The 20,186-nt window shown below is 36.9% G+C and overlaps 1 protein-coding gene across 8 annotated transcripts in view; it reads left to right on the top strand.

Annotated features, from left to right (window-relative positions):
* The window catches only part of BCAS3 (BCAS3 microtubule associated cell migration factor), a 599,290-nt gene that overhangs the window by 90,146 nt on the left and 488,958 nt on the right, over positions 1-20,186 (top strand). For all 8 annotated transcript variants that reach the window (XM_039255980.1, XM_039255983.1, XM_039255979.1 and 5 more), the window contains exon 7: positions 1,225-1,297. In XM_039255980.1, coding sequence (XP_039111911.1) covers positions 1,225-1,297 — 73 coding nt within the window. The remainder of the gene's footprint in view (positions 1-1,224; positions 1,298-20,186) is intronic.

Raw genomic sequence — 20,186 nt, 5'->3', positions numbered from 1 at the left:
ATCAGAATTCATTACTCATCATTTTATGGCTAATCTTATTTCATTAACCTCTATTCCCCTCTATCGAGAATATTTTGAACTATCTCCTCCCAGATATCATGCCAGCTTATTGGTTAATATTTTCTTATTTATTTCCAAAAGATAAGGAATCTTAAAATTATAACCATAGTACCATTATCACTTATAAAAATTAGCAAATTTCAATATAGTTTTAAGTGGAATTTCTCTCATGTGTGAGGTTGAGCATCTTTTTTTGTGTGGTTCTGAGCCTTTTGTATTTCCTGTAATCTTCTTCTTGTTGCTGCTATTACATTGATTTTATAGCCAATAATATTATTGAGTTCATTTATTGTTATTATCCTGTCTAGTACTTTCAGTATAGGGTTGAATAGGAACAGCTAATTGTATATCCTTGTGTTATTACTGATTTTCATGGCAATGCTTTGAATGATTTTTCTGCATCTGCTACCTTGCTAATATAAGCAATTACATTAATAGGTTTTGTAATGTGAAATTATTACTTGAGTAAACCCAGCTTTGTTAGGAGACTTTATTTTTTTCTCATATATTGCTATTCAGTTTACTATTTTTTAAAAACGATTTTTGCATTTATGTACATTGATAATGGCCTATAATTTTATAATTTTCCTGGCCTGACCTAACTTTACTTAGTTTTGACATGAAAATTATACTGGCCTTAGGTAATTAGTTGGTGAAGTTAGAGGTTTCTTTTTTCCTTTTTTTAATGTTTGTTAATTTTTGAGAGAGAGAGACAGAGCACAAGCTGGAGAGGAGCAGAGAGAGGGAGACCCAGGATCTGAAGCAGGCTCCAGGCTCTGAGCTGTCAGCACAGAGCCTAATGTGGGGCTTGAACTCACAAACCATGAGATCGTGAACTGAGCTGAAGTCATACACTTAACTGACCAAGCCACCCAGGCGCCCCAGGAGGTTTCTGATCTCATGGAGAATGTGTATAAGATTGAAGTTGGTGCCAATTTTTAAAAATAATATCTCTTAAATGCTGGTTCAACTTTAAAAATAGTTATAGTTTTATTTGTAGCTGTTCTATTTTTGTTCAGTCAAGTGTATAAATTATGTCAATTTATAATGAATGTTTTGATGTCTCTTCAGCTGTAAATAATTTGAGAGCATGAAAATAATGGAAAATATACAAGAATACTTCTCAAAGTTTTATTTTACATTTTATTTTATGTTTTTTATCAGGTACTCAGAAGTGTGACAACTTTGCTGAAAAAAGGCCCCTCCTTGGTGTTTGTAAGAGCACTGGATCTTCTGGGTAAGGAAATTAAAAAAATTCTTTGAACCACTATTAAAAATTTATGTTGTTAATCCAGAGGGTGAATTTTGCTATCCTAAAATCTTTGTTACCATAAGACAATGCTCTTACAAGAGAGAAGAGAAAGGAATTAAAAACATATTTAGGATTGTGTCTCAGGCCTTGTTATTTCTCTGCTTACTGTTTTCTCATATGCAAGGTGACAGCAGGAGACAAAAGAAAATAAGCAATAGGTCAGAATTCAGTCTTGAAATAAAAGATTAGCATCATTAAGAAAAATGTTTTTCAGTTTCTGTGTTTTTTTTATTATAGTAACTTTTATGATGACTTTACACAGTGGAGACTAAACTAAAATGTGGGGAGACTTGAAACTGTTCTGGATGTTGAATGTGCTCCCATGTCCACACATAGATCCTTTTGGAAAGGATGACACCTTTTATTGAGTATTTAAGTAAATTCTCTGTTGAATCATTGACTAACCACTGAAGCTACATAGACATGGCGGCAACTCCAGGAAACTAGGCTTCAAAATAATAACAAGAATTAAAGAAAAGCAGAGCAGACTAGAGACATTAGTAACTGCACATTGTGGAGGAAGACAGATTTCTAGATTTGTTTACCATATTATATTGATAGAATGTGTTCTAAGAACTAAGTGCGTTGTGTTTCTAAAATTAAAGAAAGCATGATAACAATGACTCAACAGATAAAGGATTTCAATGAGGAGTTAGTTAGAAATTATAGAAAACCAAATGGGAATTCTGGAGTTGAGAAGATAATAGTGAGATAATAATCTGGCTAGTGGAACTCAATACTATATTGAAGCCAGTCTGAGAAGTAGGGCACTGATGTGTTGACAAAGGTGCTGAAAAAGAATGGGTGTCACAGAGAAGCAGATAAGCTGCTGTGGTGGAGGGAAGCTTGCTTGACTTCAGTTTTCCTGATGTTTAGCCCTCTGTTAGTTCAGGGGCATGTAGACCTGTGGAAATCTCACAGCAAGATGTATTCGTAGAAGGCATCACCTACCTGCTGAGTTGGGTTTGCAGTTTTTGAAAGGTTTTCCATTTTGTTTTTAAAAATTTTTTTAATGTTTTTATTTATTTCTGAGAGAGAGAGAGAGAGAGAGAGACAGCGTGAGGAGGGGAGGGTCAGAGAGGGAGACACAGAATCCGAAACAGGCTCCAGGCTGTAAGCTGACAGCACAGAGCCTGATGCAGGGCTCGAGCCCACAAACTGTGAGATCATGACCTGAGCCGAAGTCGGATGCTTAACCAAATGAGGCACCCAGGTGCCCCAAGGTTTTTCATTCCTTATCAACCCTGCTAATTGTATAATTAAAGAGATTTTTTTTTTTACAAGATTCATTTATTGAGGTATGGCTTTATTAAAAAAATAAGACAAAAAGGAAGAGTAAGTTGATTATATGTAGTTGGTGATGAGGTCATTTATTGAGGAATGAATTTAATGATATGGGGGTCATATTAGTTAGGGCTTTCCCTTGAAACAAAACCAGTATGATGTGGGGTATATGTGTATGTATGTGTATGGAGAGGGGGGGGGAAGAGAGAGAGAGAGAGAGAGAGAGAATGAGATAGGTTGAGTTTTCAAGAAATTGATTCATGATTGTGAAGACTGGCAAGTCCAAAATTTAGACAGAGGGAAGAGTTGTAATTCCAGTCCAAAGATAAAATTCTTTCTTCCTCCAAGGAGGTCAGTTTCATTTTTCTTATTAAGACTTACAACTGATTGGATAAAGCATATTCACATTACAGAGCATAATCTGCTTAAGAATCAAACTTTACTGATTTAGGTATTAATCTTACATAAAACTACCTTGACAGAAACATCTAGAATAGTTTTTGGCCAAATCTGGTTATTGTGGCCTAGCTGCATTGACACAAAATTAATCACCACAGGGGCCATAAATATAGTCCTGATGAAAATAGCATTTGCTTATTAAAAAAATCTATTGTAGACATTTGTTTTCCTCCTCTCATTTCTGCAACTTAAATTATTTCACAGAGCAATCATGAAGCAAGAGATTTCTATGTGTCTGTATTATTTGCTATGTGGTTTTATGAGTGGTTATTGATGAAAAAATGCAATATACTTTTGAATTAAGTTCACAAGTCATTTCATGGACTGTAACTTCTAGCATGATTGTGTCCTGTTGTTATTATATGTAAGCTTTCTCTTGCCTGCATGCTGTCTTTTTTCTTTCTTGTTTTATACCTTTCTTTCTAATAGAGGATAATGGCAGGAAATATTCATTTTGTTTTCACTTATTTATTTGCTGATCTGATTACAATAAACAACTGTAGCATCTTTGTCAGAATTTTTATTGTCTCAGGAAGGACATTTCCACGTAGGATTGTCTTGTGTTTCTTGCAAGTGTTGCATTATGCTTGTTGGTGAATAGAATTTTCTCTAATTTCAGCTAGTGCTTTGTGAGTACATATTTTAAGAGTTAATTCTATGTGTGCAGTGGGTTAGAAGATGGTGATGTTGAATAGCCTAGACACTTTTTAATAACTCCAAGTTATTATAAGTTGAATATACTAACAAATCTAGTTATAGGTCATTTTTTTTGGAATCTGTTTCCCAGATTATGGAATTTAAAAAAAAGCTATAACCCAAAATTTTTTATGAGGCACATGCTGGTTGACTATGCTATTATAGCACTGGGGAAGGGAGAGCAAATGTTGACTGCCTATTATGTACCTGGTCTGTTACACATTTTCCATTATGTAGCATCATTTAATCTTTTTAAAGCAAGCCTGTGAAGGAGATTGTGCTTTTCTCATTTTATACATGAAGAAACTGAAACTAAGTGATACTCAGTCATAGTTAGTTTTGGACCCAAGCCTTTGCCCATTTGTCAGGGCTGTAGATGAAACATGCCTCTGCATTTAGGGTGCCCTAACTTCTTGTTCATGTGTTCAACTTTCTTGTATTCTGGCCAGTTATTTTTAGAGTTAATAAAGTAATTATTTTAAGATTAGCAAGTAAGTTGTATTTACATACTTATTTAAACAGTAATCTCTTAGTAGAGTTTTTGTTATATGCATATTTTGTCTCAGTCTATATCTGTAGAAGTGGAATATACTTTTGTTGTTGATTTTACTTTTATTGTTTTAAACAGAGTGATGCAAACTGTTACATAGCTACTTCATTGTAGGTTTTCAGTGTAAAGGGACTGCACAGATTTGTTTTTCTTTGTTTTAACACATTGTTTTTAAACGCAAAGGGGAACTACTTTTCATGATAGCAGTAACATGCAAAGGTCATGCACATTGGAAAATAGAAGTAGCCTAATTTAAGAAATATGTAACATTTTAGGGGCGCCTGGGTGGCTTAGTCGGTTAAGCGTCCGACTTTCGCTTAGGTCATGTACTCGCGGTTCGTGGGTTCGAGCCCCGCGTCGGGCTCTGTGCTGACTGCCAGCTCAGAGCCTGGAGCCTGTTTCAGTCTGTGACTCCCTCTCTCTCTGACCCTCCCCTGCTCACTCTCTCTCTCTCTCTCTCCTAGAAATAAATAAAACATTTAAAAAAAAATATGTAACATTTTAAAAATAATTTTTATGACGCACTACATTAATACACTATATAACCTTCCAGAAGGGGTAGACGACCATAAGTGAGTTATTTTTCATCAGTCAGGAAAATGCTTCTTTAACTGATATTCTCCAAACCCTTTGACACATAGTAACAATTAAATCCAAAGATGCCCTGTCTCTTTAATCAAACCCCACTGATATGAATAGTAGGCAACCCTTTTATCCTTGTGCCTGTTAGTGAACCCATGGATGTGTCCAGTGACTATGCTGGGAGTGAACAAGCACACGGACGGGCATGACACTCATCTTGGGCAGAATCTTGAACTACATTGCACTGTGGTTACCAAGGCCTAGAAATAATCTTATTTAATGAGGTGTAGCGCCAACTTTTGTCCAATACAAAGTAATTTCAGGACAGAGCGTGTTCCTTCTCCACCCTATTTTAAAATTAAAAAAATTAAAATAGTTTATTATCAAGTTGGTTTCCATATAACACCCAGTGCTCATCCGACAAGTGCCCTCCCCCATGCCCATTACCCCCCTTCCCCTCTTCCCCACCCCCATCATCACTCAGTTTGTTCTCAGCATTCAAGGGTCTCTCATGGTTTGCCTCTCTCCCTCTCCCCAACTATTTCTCCCCTTCTTCTCCCTCGTGGTCCTCTGTGATCCACCTATATGTGCAAACATATGGTATCTGTCCTTCTCTGCCTGACTTATTTCGCTCAGCATAACACCCTCGAGTTCCATCCATGTTGCTACACATGGCCAGATTTCATTCTTTCTCATTGCCATGTAGTATTCCATTGTATAGATAAACCACATCTTCTTGATCCATTTGTCCGTTGATGGACACTTAGGCTCTTTCCCTGTTTTGGCTATTGTTGAGAGTGCTGCTGTGAACATTGGGGTCCATGTGCCCCTATGCATCAGCACTCCTGTATCCCTTGGGTAAATTCCTAGCAGTGCTACTGCTGCGTCATAGGGGAGTTCTATTGTTAATTTTTGAGGAACCTCCACACTATTTTCCAGAAAGGCTGCACCAGTGTACATTCCCACCAACAGTGTAGGAGGGTGCCCATTTCTTCACATCCTTGCCAGCATCTAGAGTCTCCTGATTAGCTCATTTTAGCCACTCTGACCTGCGTGAGGTGGTGTATCAGTGTGGTTTTGATTTGTATTTCCTTGTTGAGGAGGGACACTGAGCATTGTTTCATGTGCTTATTTGCCATCTGGATGTCCTCTTTGGAGAAGTGTCTGTTCATGTCTTCTGCCCATTTCTTCACTGGGTTGTTTGTTTTTTGGGTGTGGAGTTTGGTGAGTTCCTTATAGATTTTGGATACTAGCCCTTTATCTGATATGCCATTTGCAACTATCTTTTCCCGTTTTGTCAGTTGCCTATTAGTTTTATGGATTGTTTCCTTTGCCATGCAGAAGCTTTGAGTTTGATGAAGGACAAAAATATAAGGTCAAAATTTTTATTAAGAGTTTATTTCGAGAGAGAGAAAGAGAGAGTGCACAGATGTGTGTGAGTGGGGGAAGGGCAGAAAGAGAAAGAGGGAGAGAGAGAATCCCAAACAGGCTGTGTGCTATCAGCGCAGATCTCCCAAACCGTGAGATCATGACCTGAGCCAAAATCAAGAGTCAGATGCTCGACTGACTGAGCCACTCAGGGGCTCCCACCCCATTCCAGTTTTAAATAAAGTAACAAAAAGTGGAAGGCATTTGAAGGAGTAGAGGAGGGTATGGTTATATCAGAGGTACAGTAGTCACCTGTTTCCTAGGGGGAGTATGTTCCCAGACCCCCTGTGGCTGCCTGAAACCATAGATAGTACTGAACCCTGTATATACTATGTTTTTTCCTTTACATACATACCTATGATAAAGTTTAATTTATAATTTAGGCACAATAAGAGATTAACAACAATAATAGAATAGTTATAACAATATACTGTAATAAAAGTTATTAATGGTCTCTCACTCAAAATATCTTATTATACTGTATTCACTCTTCTTCTTGTGATGATGTGAGATGATAAAATACCAATGTGATTAGACGAAGCGAGGCGAATGAAGTAGGTGTTGTGATGTAGTTAGGATACTATTGACCTCTCAAGGTACTTCACAAGGATCATCTGCTTCTGGATTGTGGTTGACCATGGGTAACACTGAAACTCGAGAAAGTGAACCTTGAGGCAAGGGTCGACTGCTGTAGTTTGAATTAATAAATGTAAGTTTGGGGTGCCTGGCTGGCTCATTTGGTAGAGCATGCAACTCTTGATCTTGGGATTATGAGTTCGAGCCCCACAGATGGGTGTAGAGTTTACTTATGGAAAATAAAGAAACTCAAGTTCATAGACATAAAAGTGGTTGATATAAGGAACCATTGAGGGAGGAAATGGAAAAAACTGAACTAATAGAAAGGGTAGGAGAATAATTAAAAGAGAAGTGACTGTGTCAAATGGAAATGGGAGAAAGCCATACAATCATGCAGTGGCTGCTTGAAATATTGTCTAATGTCACACGCACCCTAGAATGTTGACTTTATCTTATTGACTTCATTATCTTTTTTTTTTTAATTTTTTTTAATGTTTTATTTATTTCTAGGAGAGAGAGAGAGAGACAGCATGAGCAGGGGAGGGTCAGAGTGAGAGGGAGTCACAGACTCTGAAACAGGCTCCAGGCTCTGAGCTGGCAGTCAGCACAGAGCCCGACGCGGGGCTCGAACCCACGAACCGCGAGATCATGACCTGAGCGAAAGTCGGACGCCTAACCGACTAAGCCACCCGGGCGCCCCAGACTTTATTATCTTTTTGTTATTAAGTACAGTGCCTTCTCTCTAGTAGGCTCTCAAAATATTTTTTAGTAAATAAATTTTAATAAGCTTGCTTTATAGTTATATTAGCCCTTTATTTGATTATTAGTAGCCCAAAATATAACAATCATTTTTATGATTGAGAAGATCTCAGGGGAAGGAAAAATAAAGTAAGGTAAAAACAGAGAGGGAGGCAAACCATGAGACTTAATTTTTTTTTAATGTTTTATTTATTTATGATAGAGAGGCAGCGTGAGCAGGGGAGGGTCAGAGAGAGAGGGAGACACAGAATCAGAAGCAGTCTCCAGGCTCTGAGCTAGCTGTCAACACAGAGCCCGACGTGGGGCTCGAACCCATGAACTGTGAGATCATGACCTGAGCTGAAGTCGGACACTTTAACTGACCGAGCCACCCAGGCACCCGAAGAGACTTTTTTTAAAAAGGATTTTTTAAATGTTTTTTTTGAGAGAGAAAAAGATAGAGCATGAGTGGACGAGGGGCATTGAGAGAGGGAGACACAGAATCTAAAGCAGGCTCCAGGCTCTGAGCTGCCAGCACAGAGCCCAATGCGGACCTCACACTCACAGACTGCCAGATCATGACCTGAGGCAAAGTAGGACGCTCAATCAACTGAACCACCCAGGTGCACCAAGAGACTTAATATAGAGAACAAACTGAGGGTTCCTGGAGGGAAGGTGTGTGGGAGGATGCTAAATGGGTGATGGGCATCAGAGGGCACTTGTTGGGATGAGCACTGGGTGTTATATGTAAGTGATGAATCAGTACATTCTTCATCTGAAACCAATGCTACACTGTATGTTAAATAACTTGAATGTAAGTTAAAAGACAAAAAAAGAAAAGAAAATCTCTTAATCTGAGAAGCCATATGTACTGAACCTGGGTGTTGATATCTTCTTCCAAACCAGTGATGCACAGAATCTTACGACCTCCTCCTTCCCCCTTTACAGAGGTAAGGATGTGTCCATTGCCATCCATTTCTCTGGCACATGTTTTATCGAGAGCCAGCTGCTATGGATGTTGTCAGTTTCTTATACTGCTTATTAAATTATTCTTGTGAAAAGTCAATAACATTTTCCTTTGTTTTGATTTGATTATAATTTTTCATTTTTATAAATTTACAGTGCCTTTTCAAGGAAGGGTAATTGCTATGGAAATAATCCTAGTCTTCCTCATATTTTGTCCTTTATATGTAAGTATGTTATAGTTAGCCCACAATTTTTTTTAATACTTATTTTTGAGAAGAGAGAGAGAGAGAGAGCACGAACAGGGAAGGGGCAGAGGGGGAGACACAGAATCCAAAGCAGGCTCCAAGCTGTATGTTGACAGCACAGAGCCTGATACAGGGCTTGAACCTGCGAGATCATGACCTGAGCCAAAATTGGGTGCTCAACTGAATGAGCCACCCAGGTGTCCCTAGCCTACAATTTGAAGTTGCATTCATGACTATCACTAAAATATATATTTTGATATTCTAGTGATATTATTATTATTATTATTATTGGTGTGTATGTGTGTATGTGATTCCAAATAATTTCAGATAAGCCATTTAGGTCTTGGAGGGTTTTTTGCTAATGTTTGTTTTGCTACTGATCCAGGAATTAAGTCAGTGCCTTGTGTAATAATTTGAGGAGAGGAGGAGAAGTACAAACAGTATATTAAAGAATATACGCTCTTTTAGGAAAACCAGAGTTCATTGTGTACTGTATGCTAAACAGTTCCTAGAATGTAGCAAAAGAATAACATTATTTAACAACTGACTGCAGACCTTAAAGAATGTTTAATCTTATAATACATTGTCATCACTTTATATACATTACATGGAATAGAGATATGTCCTTTATAGTGAGGGCATCATAGAATATCAGAAGTGGAAAGAGTCTTGAACATCACATAATTTAACTGTCTCACGATAAATATAAAGGAAGTCTTGGGGCATTGGGCGTCTTAGTTGGTTAAATGTCTGACTTCAACTTTCAGGTCCTGATCTCACTGTTCGTGAGTTCAAACCCTGCATTGAGCTCTACCCTCATAGTGTGGAGCCTTCTTGAAATCCTCTATCGCTCTCTCTCTGCCTCTCCCCAACTTGTGCATTCTCTCTCTGTCTGAAAATAAATAAACTTAAAAAAAAATGTATCCAGAGACTTCTTATCATATATCCATTTGGCGGTGAGAAATTTTTGTATGAATGAGAACATTTCCTCATTTCATTTCGTTAGGAATCCCTTGTCTATTATTAAATAGGCACTCTCTGGCCATATTTCCAAGATTGGATTTTAATCAGCAGAAAAATTGAAATTTTGGCAACCAAAGACATGGCAAAAAACATAGATATTTGTTTTTATCTTAAATTCACCTTGCAAAGGGCAAAGTAAGTTAGCTATATAGGAGTAAAGTCCTAATTTAAAATTAAGGACTATTCATTAAATATAATACGATTACTTCAAAGCATTAATTTTTTCAAGTTTTTTTTTACAGACTGCCAGAGTCATCTTTGATTGACAGGATTCCATGGGATGGGTATTTCGTAGCCACTGCCTGAAAGCATTGTTATTTAGGCAGAGATTAAGCACAGTTTCAGTATCCTTAAGTATTATTGTAGAGACTTTATTTCACGTTGTGTCTAAAGTAAATAAAAATTCTGTTCATTAGAACTAGAAGGGAGATTGCTTGGGATAATAGGTATGCAGGGCTTCTTTTTGTTGTGAAATGTCATAAATGATGTTACGTGTTTTACTGTGTATTTTGAGTTTTGACTAATTTTCATCCTGTTGTGTTCATGAGGAATGAAGAAATCACATTTCTGCAGACAGAAAAGAGAGATTTACGATATTCTTTTAGTCTTTGGTGTTTTTTCAATGCATAGGCTTTTCAAGCAGTTTTTTGGCCTTCCTCAAGCACCAGCTTGTTCACTTGCCCATCTCTCTGGTATTTTTTACTCCTGTGGGTGTTCTGCATTTTTTTTCTAGCTCTCTACATGGTTCTGTGGCTCTGTTTACTGCTTTCAAAGAACAGGCTTTTACATCTTTGATATATCCCTTATCAGAGCTGCCATACTGGCATAGAGGTTTTTAATGCAGTGGGTCTGCATAGTAGGGTATCCAGTAACATGGATTGTTCGTGAGCCTTTGGACTTTAGTATTATCGAGGGTATGCCCTGTTCATCTAATTGTGGATGTAATGAAATCTTAAAGAAATAAGATGACATTACTATTATTACTTCAATGCTTTCTCTCATGTGACTTGAGATATACTTTATATATCTTGAAATGTTACACAGCCTTTAGGAAACAAGTCACTAGCATAAATGTTAATGTAACATATACCAAGTTCACTTACTTAAAGCAAATTTTTAATTTTCCCAAGGGGGACGGCAAAGAGCCAAGATACCACATAGTTGACTCACACTTATAAAGTTTAAAACACATGCTGGACAAATCTGTAAACTGAAACATATATTATTATGTGGTATTTTAACCAGGAAAATTTTTTAAAATGTATTTATTAAAAAAAAAAAAAAGATAGTATCTGAACTATGGACACTCCTAAGTAGTGTGTTGTAAGGTCATATTTACAGATATTGCTGTATATTTCCTTGTGATCCTGAAATTGGCACAAATCTCAAATGGCCCACCAGAATGGTTGTATGCAAGTGACTTTAAAAAGAAAGGTTAATACTAATAAAAATTACTAGTAAATAAAGAAGTTTACCTAGAAAGGAGGGTGAAGATACCTTGTTGGAACAGGGTTATAAGGAAGGTTTGAAATAGGTTAGCGAGAAAAGAGCAAAATGGACAAAGACTAGATAGAAAGCTCTAAGTACATAGTAGCCTGAGCACATGGTTAAACTGAGCCATAAAGAACCTAGTTTTCTCCTGGTTTTCTGCATTCAGTTGAGCCAGTGTATTTTGTATTCAATTGCTGTTATGTTGGAGCATTAAAAATTAAAATGCTGTTAGTTTTATTTATTAATACAACTTCCTTGATATACTGACATAACTCTCCATTTAGAATTATAAATTATAGCAAAAAACCTGTAATGTGTATATACACACTTTTAAATGGCTTTATGGAAGTATAATTGACATAAAATAGACTATATATACTTAAAGTGTACAATTTTGTGTTTGACATATACGTACACTTATGAAACAATAACCACAAACAAGATAAGGAACACATTTATCACTCCCCCAAGACTCCTTGTGTCCCTTTATAACTCTTCCTTCCCACATCTTTTTCCTCTTATGGCTACTTATCTACTTTTTTTTTTAAACTCATTTTATTTAAAATTTGTTTTAATGTTTGTTCATTTTTGAGACAGAGAGACACAGAGCATGAGGGGAGGGACAGAGAGAGAGAGAGGAAGACACAGAATACAAAGTAGGCTCCAGGCTCTGAGCTGTCAGCACAGAGCCAGACACGGGTCTCGATCTCACAAACTATGAGATCATGATCTGAACTGAAGTTGGACATTCAGCTGACTGAGCCACCCAGGTTCCCCAACTTATCTACTTCCTATCACTATAGATTAGTTTGCATTTTCTAGAGCTTTATATAAGTGGAATCATACAGCATGCATGCTTTCTTTGGTCAGGTCACTTTTTCTTCTGTTGTGCAGCATTTTAATTTGAGGTTCATCTATGTTGTTGTATTTATCAATGGTTCATTTTTATTGCTGACTCGTATCATATGTCAGCATGTGATTATTGATTATCCATTTACCTATTGATGTATATTTCAGTTGTTTCTAGCTTTTGACTTTTACAAATAATGCTGCTATGAATATAATTTTCGAGTATTTGTATAAACATATGCTTTCTTTTCTTTTGGACCAGTACCTATGAATAGAATGGCTGAATCACATGTTAGGAGTATGTTTTTCAAAATGGTTGTCCTATTTTTACAGTCCTATACCAGCAGTATATGAGATATTTAGTTCTATTTCCTCATCAGCCCTTGGCTTTATCAGTCTTTTTAATTTTAGCCATTCTAAGAAGGTTTCGTTTTGCACATTACCAATTTTTAAAAAATTCTCAATCTTCAGTTAATTCTTCTTTCATATCTTATTATTTGACCATTCTGAGTTTGTGACATTCTGATTCATAGTGGTGTTTCACATCTATAATTGCTTATTTAGTTATAGACTTTATCATATCTTTCAAGAACTTTCATATGTTCTTGAAAGTCTATATAACTTTTTCTTCTTCTAGTAGAGCTTTAGCACAAAACACAGTAATCGAATATGAAATAAGAGTCCTATTTCTACATATGGTTTCAGGTGAAGCTACCACTGCAACTTAATGCAAACACTAGTTTCTAGTCAGAATATTCTATCAAATAACTTTGTAAGTACACTACTTCCGATTATTACTGGACTGTCTTTCAATGAATTGAACTTCCCAGTCCCGCCTCTCCAATGTTCTTGTGTAGGCCCCTCCCACCTGAAACTAAACTTATTTGTGGGACTTGCTTTAACTAATAACCTATCACAGGTTATTACAAAGTCACATGCTTGATAAATATTTGCATACTGAGGCCTCTGTTAAAAGTCACCATCACCAACAGCAGGTGAGGGTGAAAGTCCATATGGAAAGAAAGACTTAACCATTCTTGCTTTCCCAACTGAGCCCAAAACTTAGCCTACTCAGAAGGTGGAATATGAGCCCTGGAGAGAATGGCAGAAACACCATTTCCCCAATCGTGAGAAATAAAGTGGTTATTGATCTAAGGCATTATGATTTTTAGTGCTTTGTCATACAGCAATAGGTATATGAACCATATTAACCATTATTTTTTATACTTAGTGAGAAGGATGATGTGGTTGTACCTTCTTAACTCTTGTCTGTTGTTTACAGTCATACTTTCATGTGTTTGGGAACACTTTTTATTTTTCTGTGAAATAGAATTTATTGTGGCTCCAGCTACATACCCGTGAGATGTGCCTGGCCAGGCCTGCTAGACTTGTACAGTTTGTACAGTAAATACATCAGCAGGCCCTGCTCTCCACAGCCAGAAATGCTCCTACCAGTTTCCACCCAGCTTCCAGTTTCCCAGTTTCCCAGGATCCTTCTCTACCTTCTTTTCAGCATGTTTGGTCTCCGTCTCCTGCTGATGCTCCTTCAAACTTCTTCCAGGCCTGCTCAGCCTTCCCTTGCCGGCTCATTGTCTCCAGACCTTCCCAGTTGTCATTGCTACACAAATCTGGTCTTGGCTGGGTGCCAGCTGCCCATGGTGCCAACAGGGCAGCAAAGGGACTACCTTTGTTACTGGGCTCCTGGCCACCCCAGTTATATGCGTTGGCCAGCCGTGTGCCCTCATGGCTCTAGGGGACCTGGCTCCTGCCACCCCTGCTGGTCTGGGAACATTCTTGATTTTAACTTTTATTTTGTCACAATCAGGTTTTCTCTGTAATTTTATTTTAATGTGTGACTTGGGAGCAAGGGATTCATGAATTCCAAAAGGGTAGAAAAAAGTGATGAGGAGAATGGTGTAGATAAAAGAGAAGCAAAGGAAAAAAGCTTAAATCATGAAGCAAAAGATGGTCTTTCTTATAAAGAGGATTGAAAATAGAAATAGGATTTTAAAAAAGGGCATTTTCTTAAGAATTCACTAACTACTGACCTGGTTGTATGTTCTAAGAACTTATATCATGTCATTAGAAATAGTCATGATACTTAAGAACCTTATGTGATGTATTAAATGGAGACAAACTATGAGAAATCAGTCAAGCTTTCACATTGTACTTTTTTCACACAGATTCCTCTATTTTTAAAAAATTAATTTATTATTTAATTCACATCCAAGTTAGCATGTAGTGCATCAATGATTTCAGGAGTAGATTCCTTAATGCCCCTTACCCATGTAGCCCATCCCCTCTCCCACAACCCCTCAAGCAACCCTCTATTTGTTCTCTATATATAAGAGTCTCTTATGTTTTGTCCCCCTCCCTGTTTTTATATTAAGTTTGCTTTCCTTCCCTTATGTTCATCTGTTTATATCTTAAATTCCTCATATGATGAAATTATATGGTATTTGTCTTTCTCTGACTAATTTCGCTTAGCATAATACCCTCCAGTTCCATCTAGATAGTTGCAAATGGCGAGATTTCATTCTTTTTGTTTGCCAAGTAATACTCCATTGTATGTATGTATGTATGTATGTATGTATGTATGTGTGTATGTATGTATACACACACACACACACCACATCTTCTTTATTCATTCAATCATCGATGGACATTTGGGCTCTTTCCATACTTTGGCTGTTGTTGATAGCACTGCTATAAAATTGGGGTGCATGTGCCCCTTTGAAACAGCGCATCTGTATCCATTGGATAAATATCTACTAGTGCAATTGATGGGTCATAGGATAGTTCTATTTTCTTTTTAAATTTTTTTAATGTTTATTTATTTTTGAGACAAGGACATGAGTGGGGGAGGGGTAGAGAGAGAAGGAGACATAGAATCTGAAGCAGGCTCCAGGCTCTGAGCTGTCACGCCTGATGTGGTGTTTGAACTTGTCAACCATGAGATCATGCCCTGAGATAAAGTCAGATACTCAAGGGGCACCTGCGTGGCTTAGTCGGTTAAGCGTCTGACTTTCGCTTGGGTCATGATCTCACAGTTCGTGGGTTCGAGCCCCTCGTCGGGCTCTGTGCTGATTGCCAGCTCAGAGCCTGGAGCCTGTTTCAGTCTGTGACTCCCTCTCTCTCTGACCCTCCCCTGCTCACGCTTTCTCTCTCTCCTAGAAGTAAATAAAACATTAAAAAAAAAAAAAAAAAAAAGTCAGATACTCAAATAACAGAGCCACCCAGGTACCCTGCATAGTTCTATTTTTAATTTTTTGAGGAACCTCCAAATTGTTTTCCAGAGGGGCCGCACCACTTTACATTCCCACCAGCAGTGCAAAAGAAATCCTCTTTCTCTGCGTCCTCACCAACATCTGTTGTTGCCTGAGTTGTTCATTTTAGCTATTCTGATAGGTGTGAGGTGGTATCTCATTGTGGTTTTGATTTATATTTCCCTGATGATGAGTAATGTTGAGCATTTTTTCATGTGTCGGTTGGCCATCTGGATGTCTTCTTTGGGGAAGTGTCTATTCATGTCTTTTGCCCATTTCTTCATTGGAATATTTGTTTTTTTGGTGTTGAGTTTGATGAGCTCTTTATAGATTTTGGATACCAATCCTTTATCTGATACATTGCTTGCAAATATCTTCACCCATTCCATCAGTTGCCTTTTAGTTTTGCTGATTGTTTCTTTCACTATGCAGAAGCCTTTTACCTTGATGAGGTCCCAGTAGTTCATTTTTGCTTTTGTTTCCTTTCCCCCTGGAGTCATGTTGAGTAAGAAGTTGCTGTGGCCAAGGTCAAAGAGGTTTTCGCCTATTTTCTTCCTAGGATTTTGATGGCTTCCTGTCTTATGTTTAGGTCATTCATCCATTTTGGGTTTATTTTTGTGTATGGTGTAAGAAAGTGGTCCAGGTTCATTTTTCTCCATGGTACTTTCCAGTTTTCTCAGCACCATTTGCTGAAGAAACTGTGTTTATTCTATTGGTTATTCTTTCCTGCTTTGTCAAAGATGAGTTGGCCATATGTTTGTGGGTCCTTTTCTGGTTTCTCTATTCTGTTCCATTGATCTGAGTGTCTGTTTTTGTGCCAGTACCGTACTGTCTTGATGATTACAGCCTGTAATACAGCTTGAAGTCCTGGATTGTGATTCCTCCTGCTTTGGTTTTCTTTTTCTTTTTACTTTGGCTATTCAGGGTCTTTTTTGGTTCCATACAAATTTTAGGATTGTTTGTTCTAGCTCTGTGAAAAATGTTGGTGTTATTTTGATAGAGATTGCATTGAAAATGTAGATTGCTTAGGGTAGTATCGACATTTTAACATAGTTCTTCCTGTCCAGGAACATGAAATATTTTTCCATTTTTTTGTGTGTGTGTCTTCTTCAATTTCTTTCATAAGCTTTCTATAGTTTTCAGTGTATATATTTTTCATCTCTTTTGTTATGTCTATTCCTAGGTATTTTATGATTTTAGGTGCAGAGATTCCTCTTTTGTGGCTATATCAGATTTAAAAAATTTTTTAGTATTATAGTATGAGGACAAAAATAATTCTCATTAAACATGACTCATTCTCATTGAATGTCCATCTGAAACTAGGTTACCTGAAAGGAGATTTACCTTCCATTTCATGGACTTTCTGATACCTTTTTAAAATCAACAACCACTTATAAACAAGTCTTTCTATTTTGACTAGTATGATAAACTTTCATTATTTCATAATTATAGTACAATCTATATTTACTTTCAGACTAATGTTTACATTTAAATGCATGTTTAGTATTTATTTATTGTCTTCTTCTGTGAAAGTATGGATTGGGATAGAACTTATTCCAGTTTTTACCATTAAAATTAATGGAAATGATTTTCCATTTAATGCCTTTTCATTTAGTGGTCGAGTTTTCAGGAACAAATTAAAGTCACTAAGTGAGGCATGCATGTTTAGGTGATTATCTTGTATTGTGGGGTTATAGTTTTCTATTTTGTGGGATTTGGGGGGTATTTTCATTAAGATAAAATTGTTTTTTTCTTCTAGTAGTTTAGTGTGAATGTTATTAATTTTGTTTTGTTTTGTTTTGCTCATGATGAATTCAGTATGTTTTTTTCTAAGCCAGCTTTAACAGTAGTTTTACAGAGGTTAGGAGGGGTTCAGATGCTTTATCTGGTTTCCTAGTGGGAGTATGTCTTTTTCTGTAGACATGGTGAAGTATAGGATTTCTTTAATAAATAGCACCTTGGCATAATGGCTTCAGCTCTTTCTCTGTCCCCCCCCCCCCGGTTTTCTAATAAGACCTTTACTTTCAGCCGCTTTCTTCGATATTTCCTTTTCCTGTTGAGTTCCTAAGGACAAATACCATGTCTGTTATGATTCCTCTCTGATGCTTTCCTTCTGAATGACATCTCTGGTCCTGTACTCATTCTCAGCCCTTTCCTTTGATTCATTAGTAGACAACACTTTGATCCAACTGATCTGAGACCTGTTTTCAGCAATTACCCACTTAGATGAGACTCCTTGCTTCTGGAAGTAGTAAATCCTAGGTGATTTTATCTATGTTTTGCCACTAGTAGGACCATTGCACTCTTTACTTGTTTTCCAAGTAATCCTTGCTTAGCTCTGGGACAGCTCAGGAAAAGGCTCTGCCAATTTTGAATATTTCTGATCCCTCTATGTAAATGTTATTTAAATTTCTTTAAATTGTTGTTTTTTCTTTCTTAGTTATGCTATAGTACAATTCAGGAGCAATTTCATTTGCTTGTTGACATGTGTGTGTGTGTATGTGTGTATATATATGTATATATATATATATTTGAAGATACATGGAGATTCAGTGGAGATTCAGACTTAATTGGCCATGTATACACACACAAACACAGTTTTAAAAATATTTGGGTTGTATCATTCTTATTTGCACCTTGCTGTTTTTGTTTTTCAATATGGTATGGTTTCATTTAACAATGATTATTAGTGCTACCTTATGCACATCATCCTATTGTACACATATTTCATTAATATACATGTTTTAAAACATTGCTCATAAATAGAAAGTGTCAAGCTTAAAATAGGCCATGAGGTGCTGTCACCAGATCTAAACGTGTCATGTTTAGTTTTGTAAGATTTTGTGTAAAAGAATGATGGTAAGGCAAAGAAGAAAGCATCTGTGAAAGATTTGTTTCCTACACTGTCTGATAGTAAACTTGAGAGCAAAAATTAGCCACAAATTTTATTAAAATGGGACTGTTTCTCCTGCCATTTTACTAGAGTGTATGTTTCATATAGCAGTGTTGCAGAAATTAAATGTAGTTTCCAAGAGCTACATTTAATTCTTGTCATGTGGTTCTGCCTGATTTTAATAGAAGTCCTTGTGGAATGAACCCACACAAAGTTTTGAGCTTTTTTTTCAGAGAGTGAGCATTGAAGTCCCATCATTACAAGGAGTTGAGAGGATGTTACCTCTTTTCTTGGATGTGTTTCATGTGTTACCACTTTTCTTTAGGATCCGTATATTTAAGTATTAGGTGACTAGCAATTCTTATATTGTTCAAGCAGATTTGGCTATGAGCCATTTAAACATGGTTGGTGCCAATTGAAATGCTAATATTGTGGATATATTTGTAAAAAGATATTAAAATAAATTTCACCTGTTTCTTTCTACTTATGTTTAATGTAGCTACTAGAAAATTTAACATTATATGTGTGGCTCACTTTATCTTTTTATTTATTTTTATTTATTATTATTTTCAATGTTTTATTTATTTCTGAGAGAGAGAGAGAGAGAGAGACAATGTGAGCAGGGGAGGGTCAGAGAGAGAGGGAGACACAGAATCCGAAACAGGCTCCAGGCTCTGGGCTGGCTGTCGGCAGAGAGCCTGATACGGGGCTTGAACCCATGAACCGTGAGATCACGACCTGAGCCAAAGTCGGATGCCCAACCGACTGAGCCACCCAGGCACCCCATCTTTTTATTGAACTGTGTTGCTCTAACCTTATTTTGATATATAGGTATACATTTGGATTTTTTTTTCATGATCTCTTCGTGGAAAAGCATCACAGTTTTTCTTTCTTTTTTTTTTTCCTCCACATTTTCTTGTTACATGTACAGATCTATCGATTTATCTCTCCCGAGCTGTTAGCCAGGAATATTTACAGGAGTTCCTGGAAATGTAGTGTAAGGAAAGCTTGCCAGAGGATAATAGTCTATAATGTATAGTTGAAGAAAGAAGCCTTCAAAGCAAACCTTGACTTTATGATATTCTGGATGACACTGAGCCTTCAGTGGCAGCTTTTTTAGTATTAATCTAATAAGAACTCTACCTATTGTGATATTTGTGTTTAATGGATCTGGTTTTCATTTTGGTTCTATAATTTTCTTTCTGTAAACATTTATGCCAAGGTTAGTGCTCTGTAATATTCACTGATACACCTGAATCCATGGAAAGAAGTGTAGAATAATGGAAAAAACAAAGCTTTTGGAGTCACACAGACCTAGATATGAATTATTAGCTGCATAAACTAGTAAACTAGTCAACAGTCTTCAGGCTTAATTTCTTATTTGTAAAGTGTTGCTCATATACAACTGCTGGGCTTGGTTCTTTTAAGAATTAAATAAGATAATGTTTCCAAGTATTTCTTATAGTATCAGGTCCATATTAGGTGCACCTAACATTAATTGAGGGAGAAAGATATGAAGGGCAGCCAGGGACTTCTCTACCAGAAATTTACTTTCATACGTACATATGTATGAAGAACTAATGTATGTATGTATGTGTGCATGTGGGTATATATATAATTTTTGGGAAAGCTTTGCCTGTATGACTGTTGGGAAAATGTGGCTGTGCCCAGTTTGTCCAGTACTTGTGCTGCAGGCTTGTCAGGCTTCATGTCTTAGCCTAGTACTGTCTATCTCTGATGAACAAAAGCCCTTTATTCTCATTGGAAA

Source organism: Hyaena hyaena, unplaced genomic scaffold, assembly GCF_003009895.1.
Source record: "Hyaena hyaena isolate Hyena2069 unplaced genomic scaffold, ASM300989v1 scaffold_553, whole genome shotgun sequence".
Taxonomy (NCBI): Eukaryota; Metazoa; Chordata; class Mammalia; order Carnivora; family Hyaenidae; genus Hyaena; species Hyaena hyaena.
Note: the sequence above shows the minus strand (reverse complement) of the source record. Positions and strands in the feature narration are given on the sequence as shown.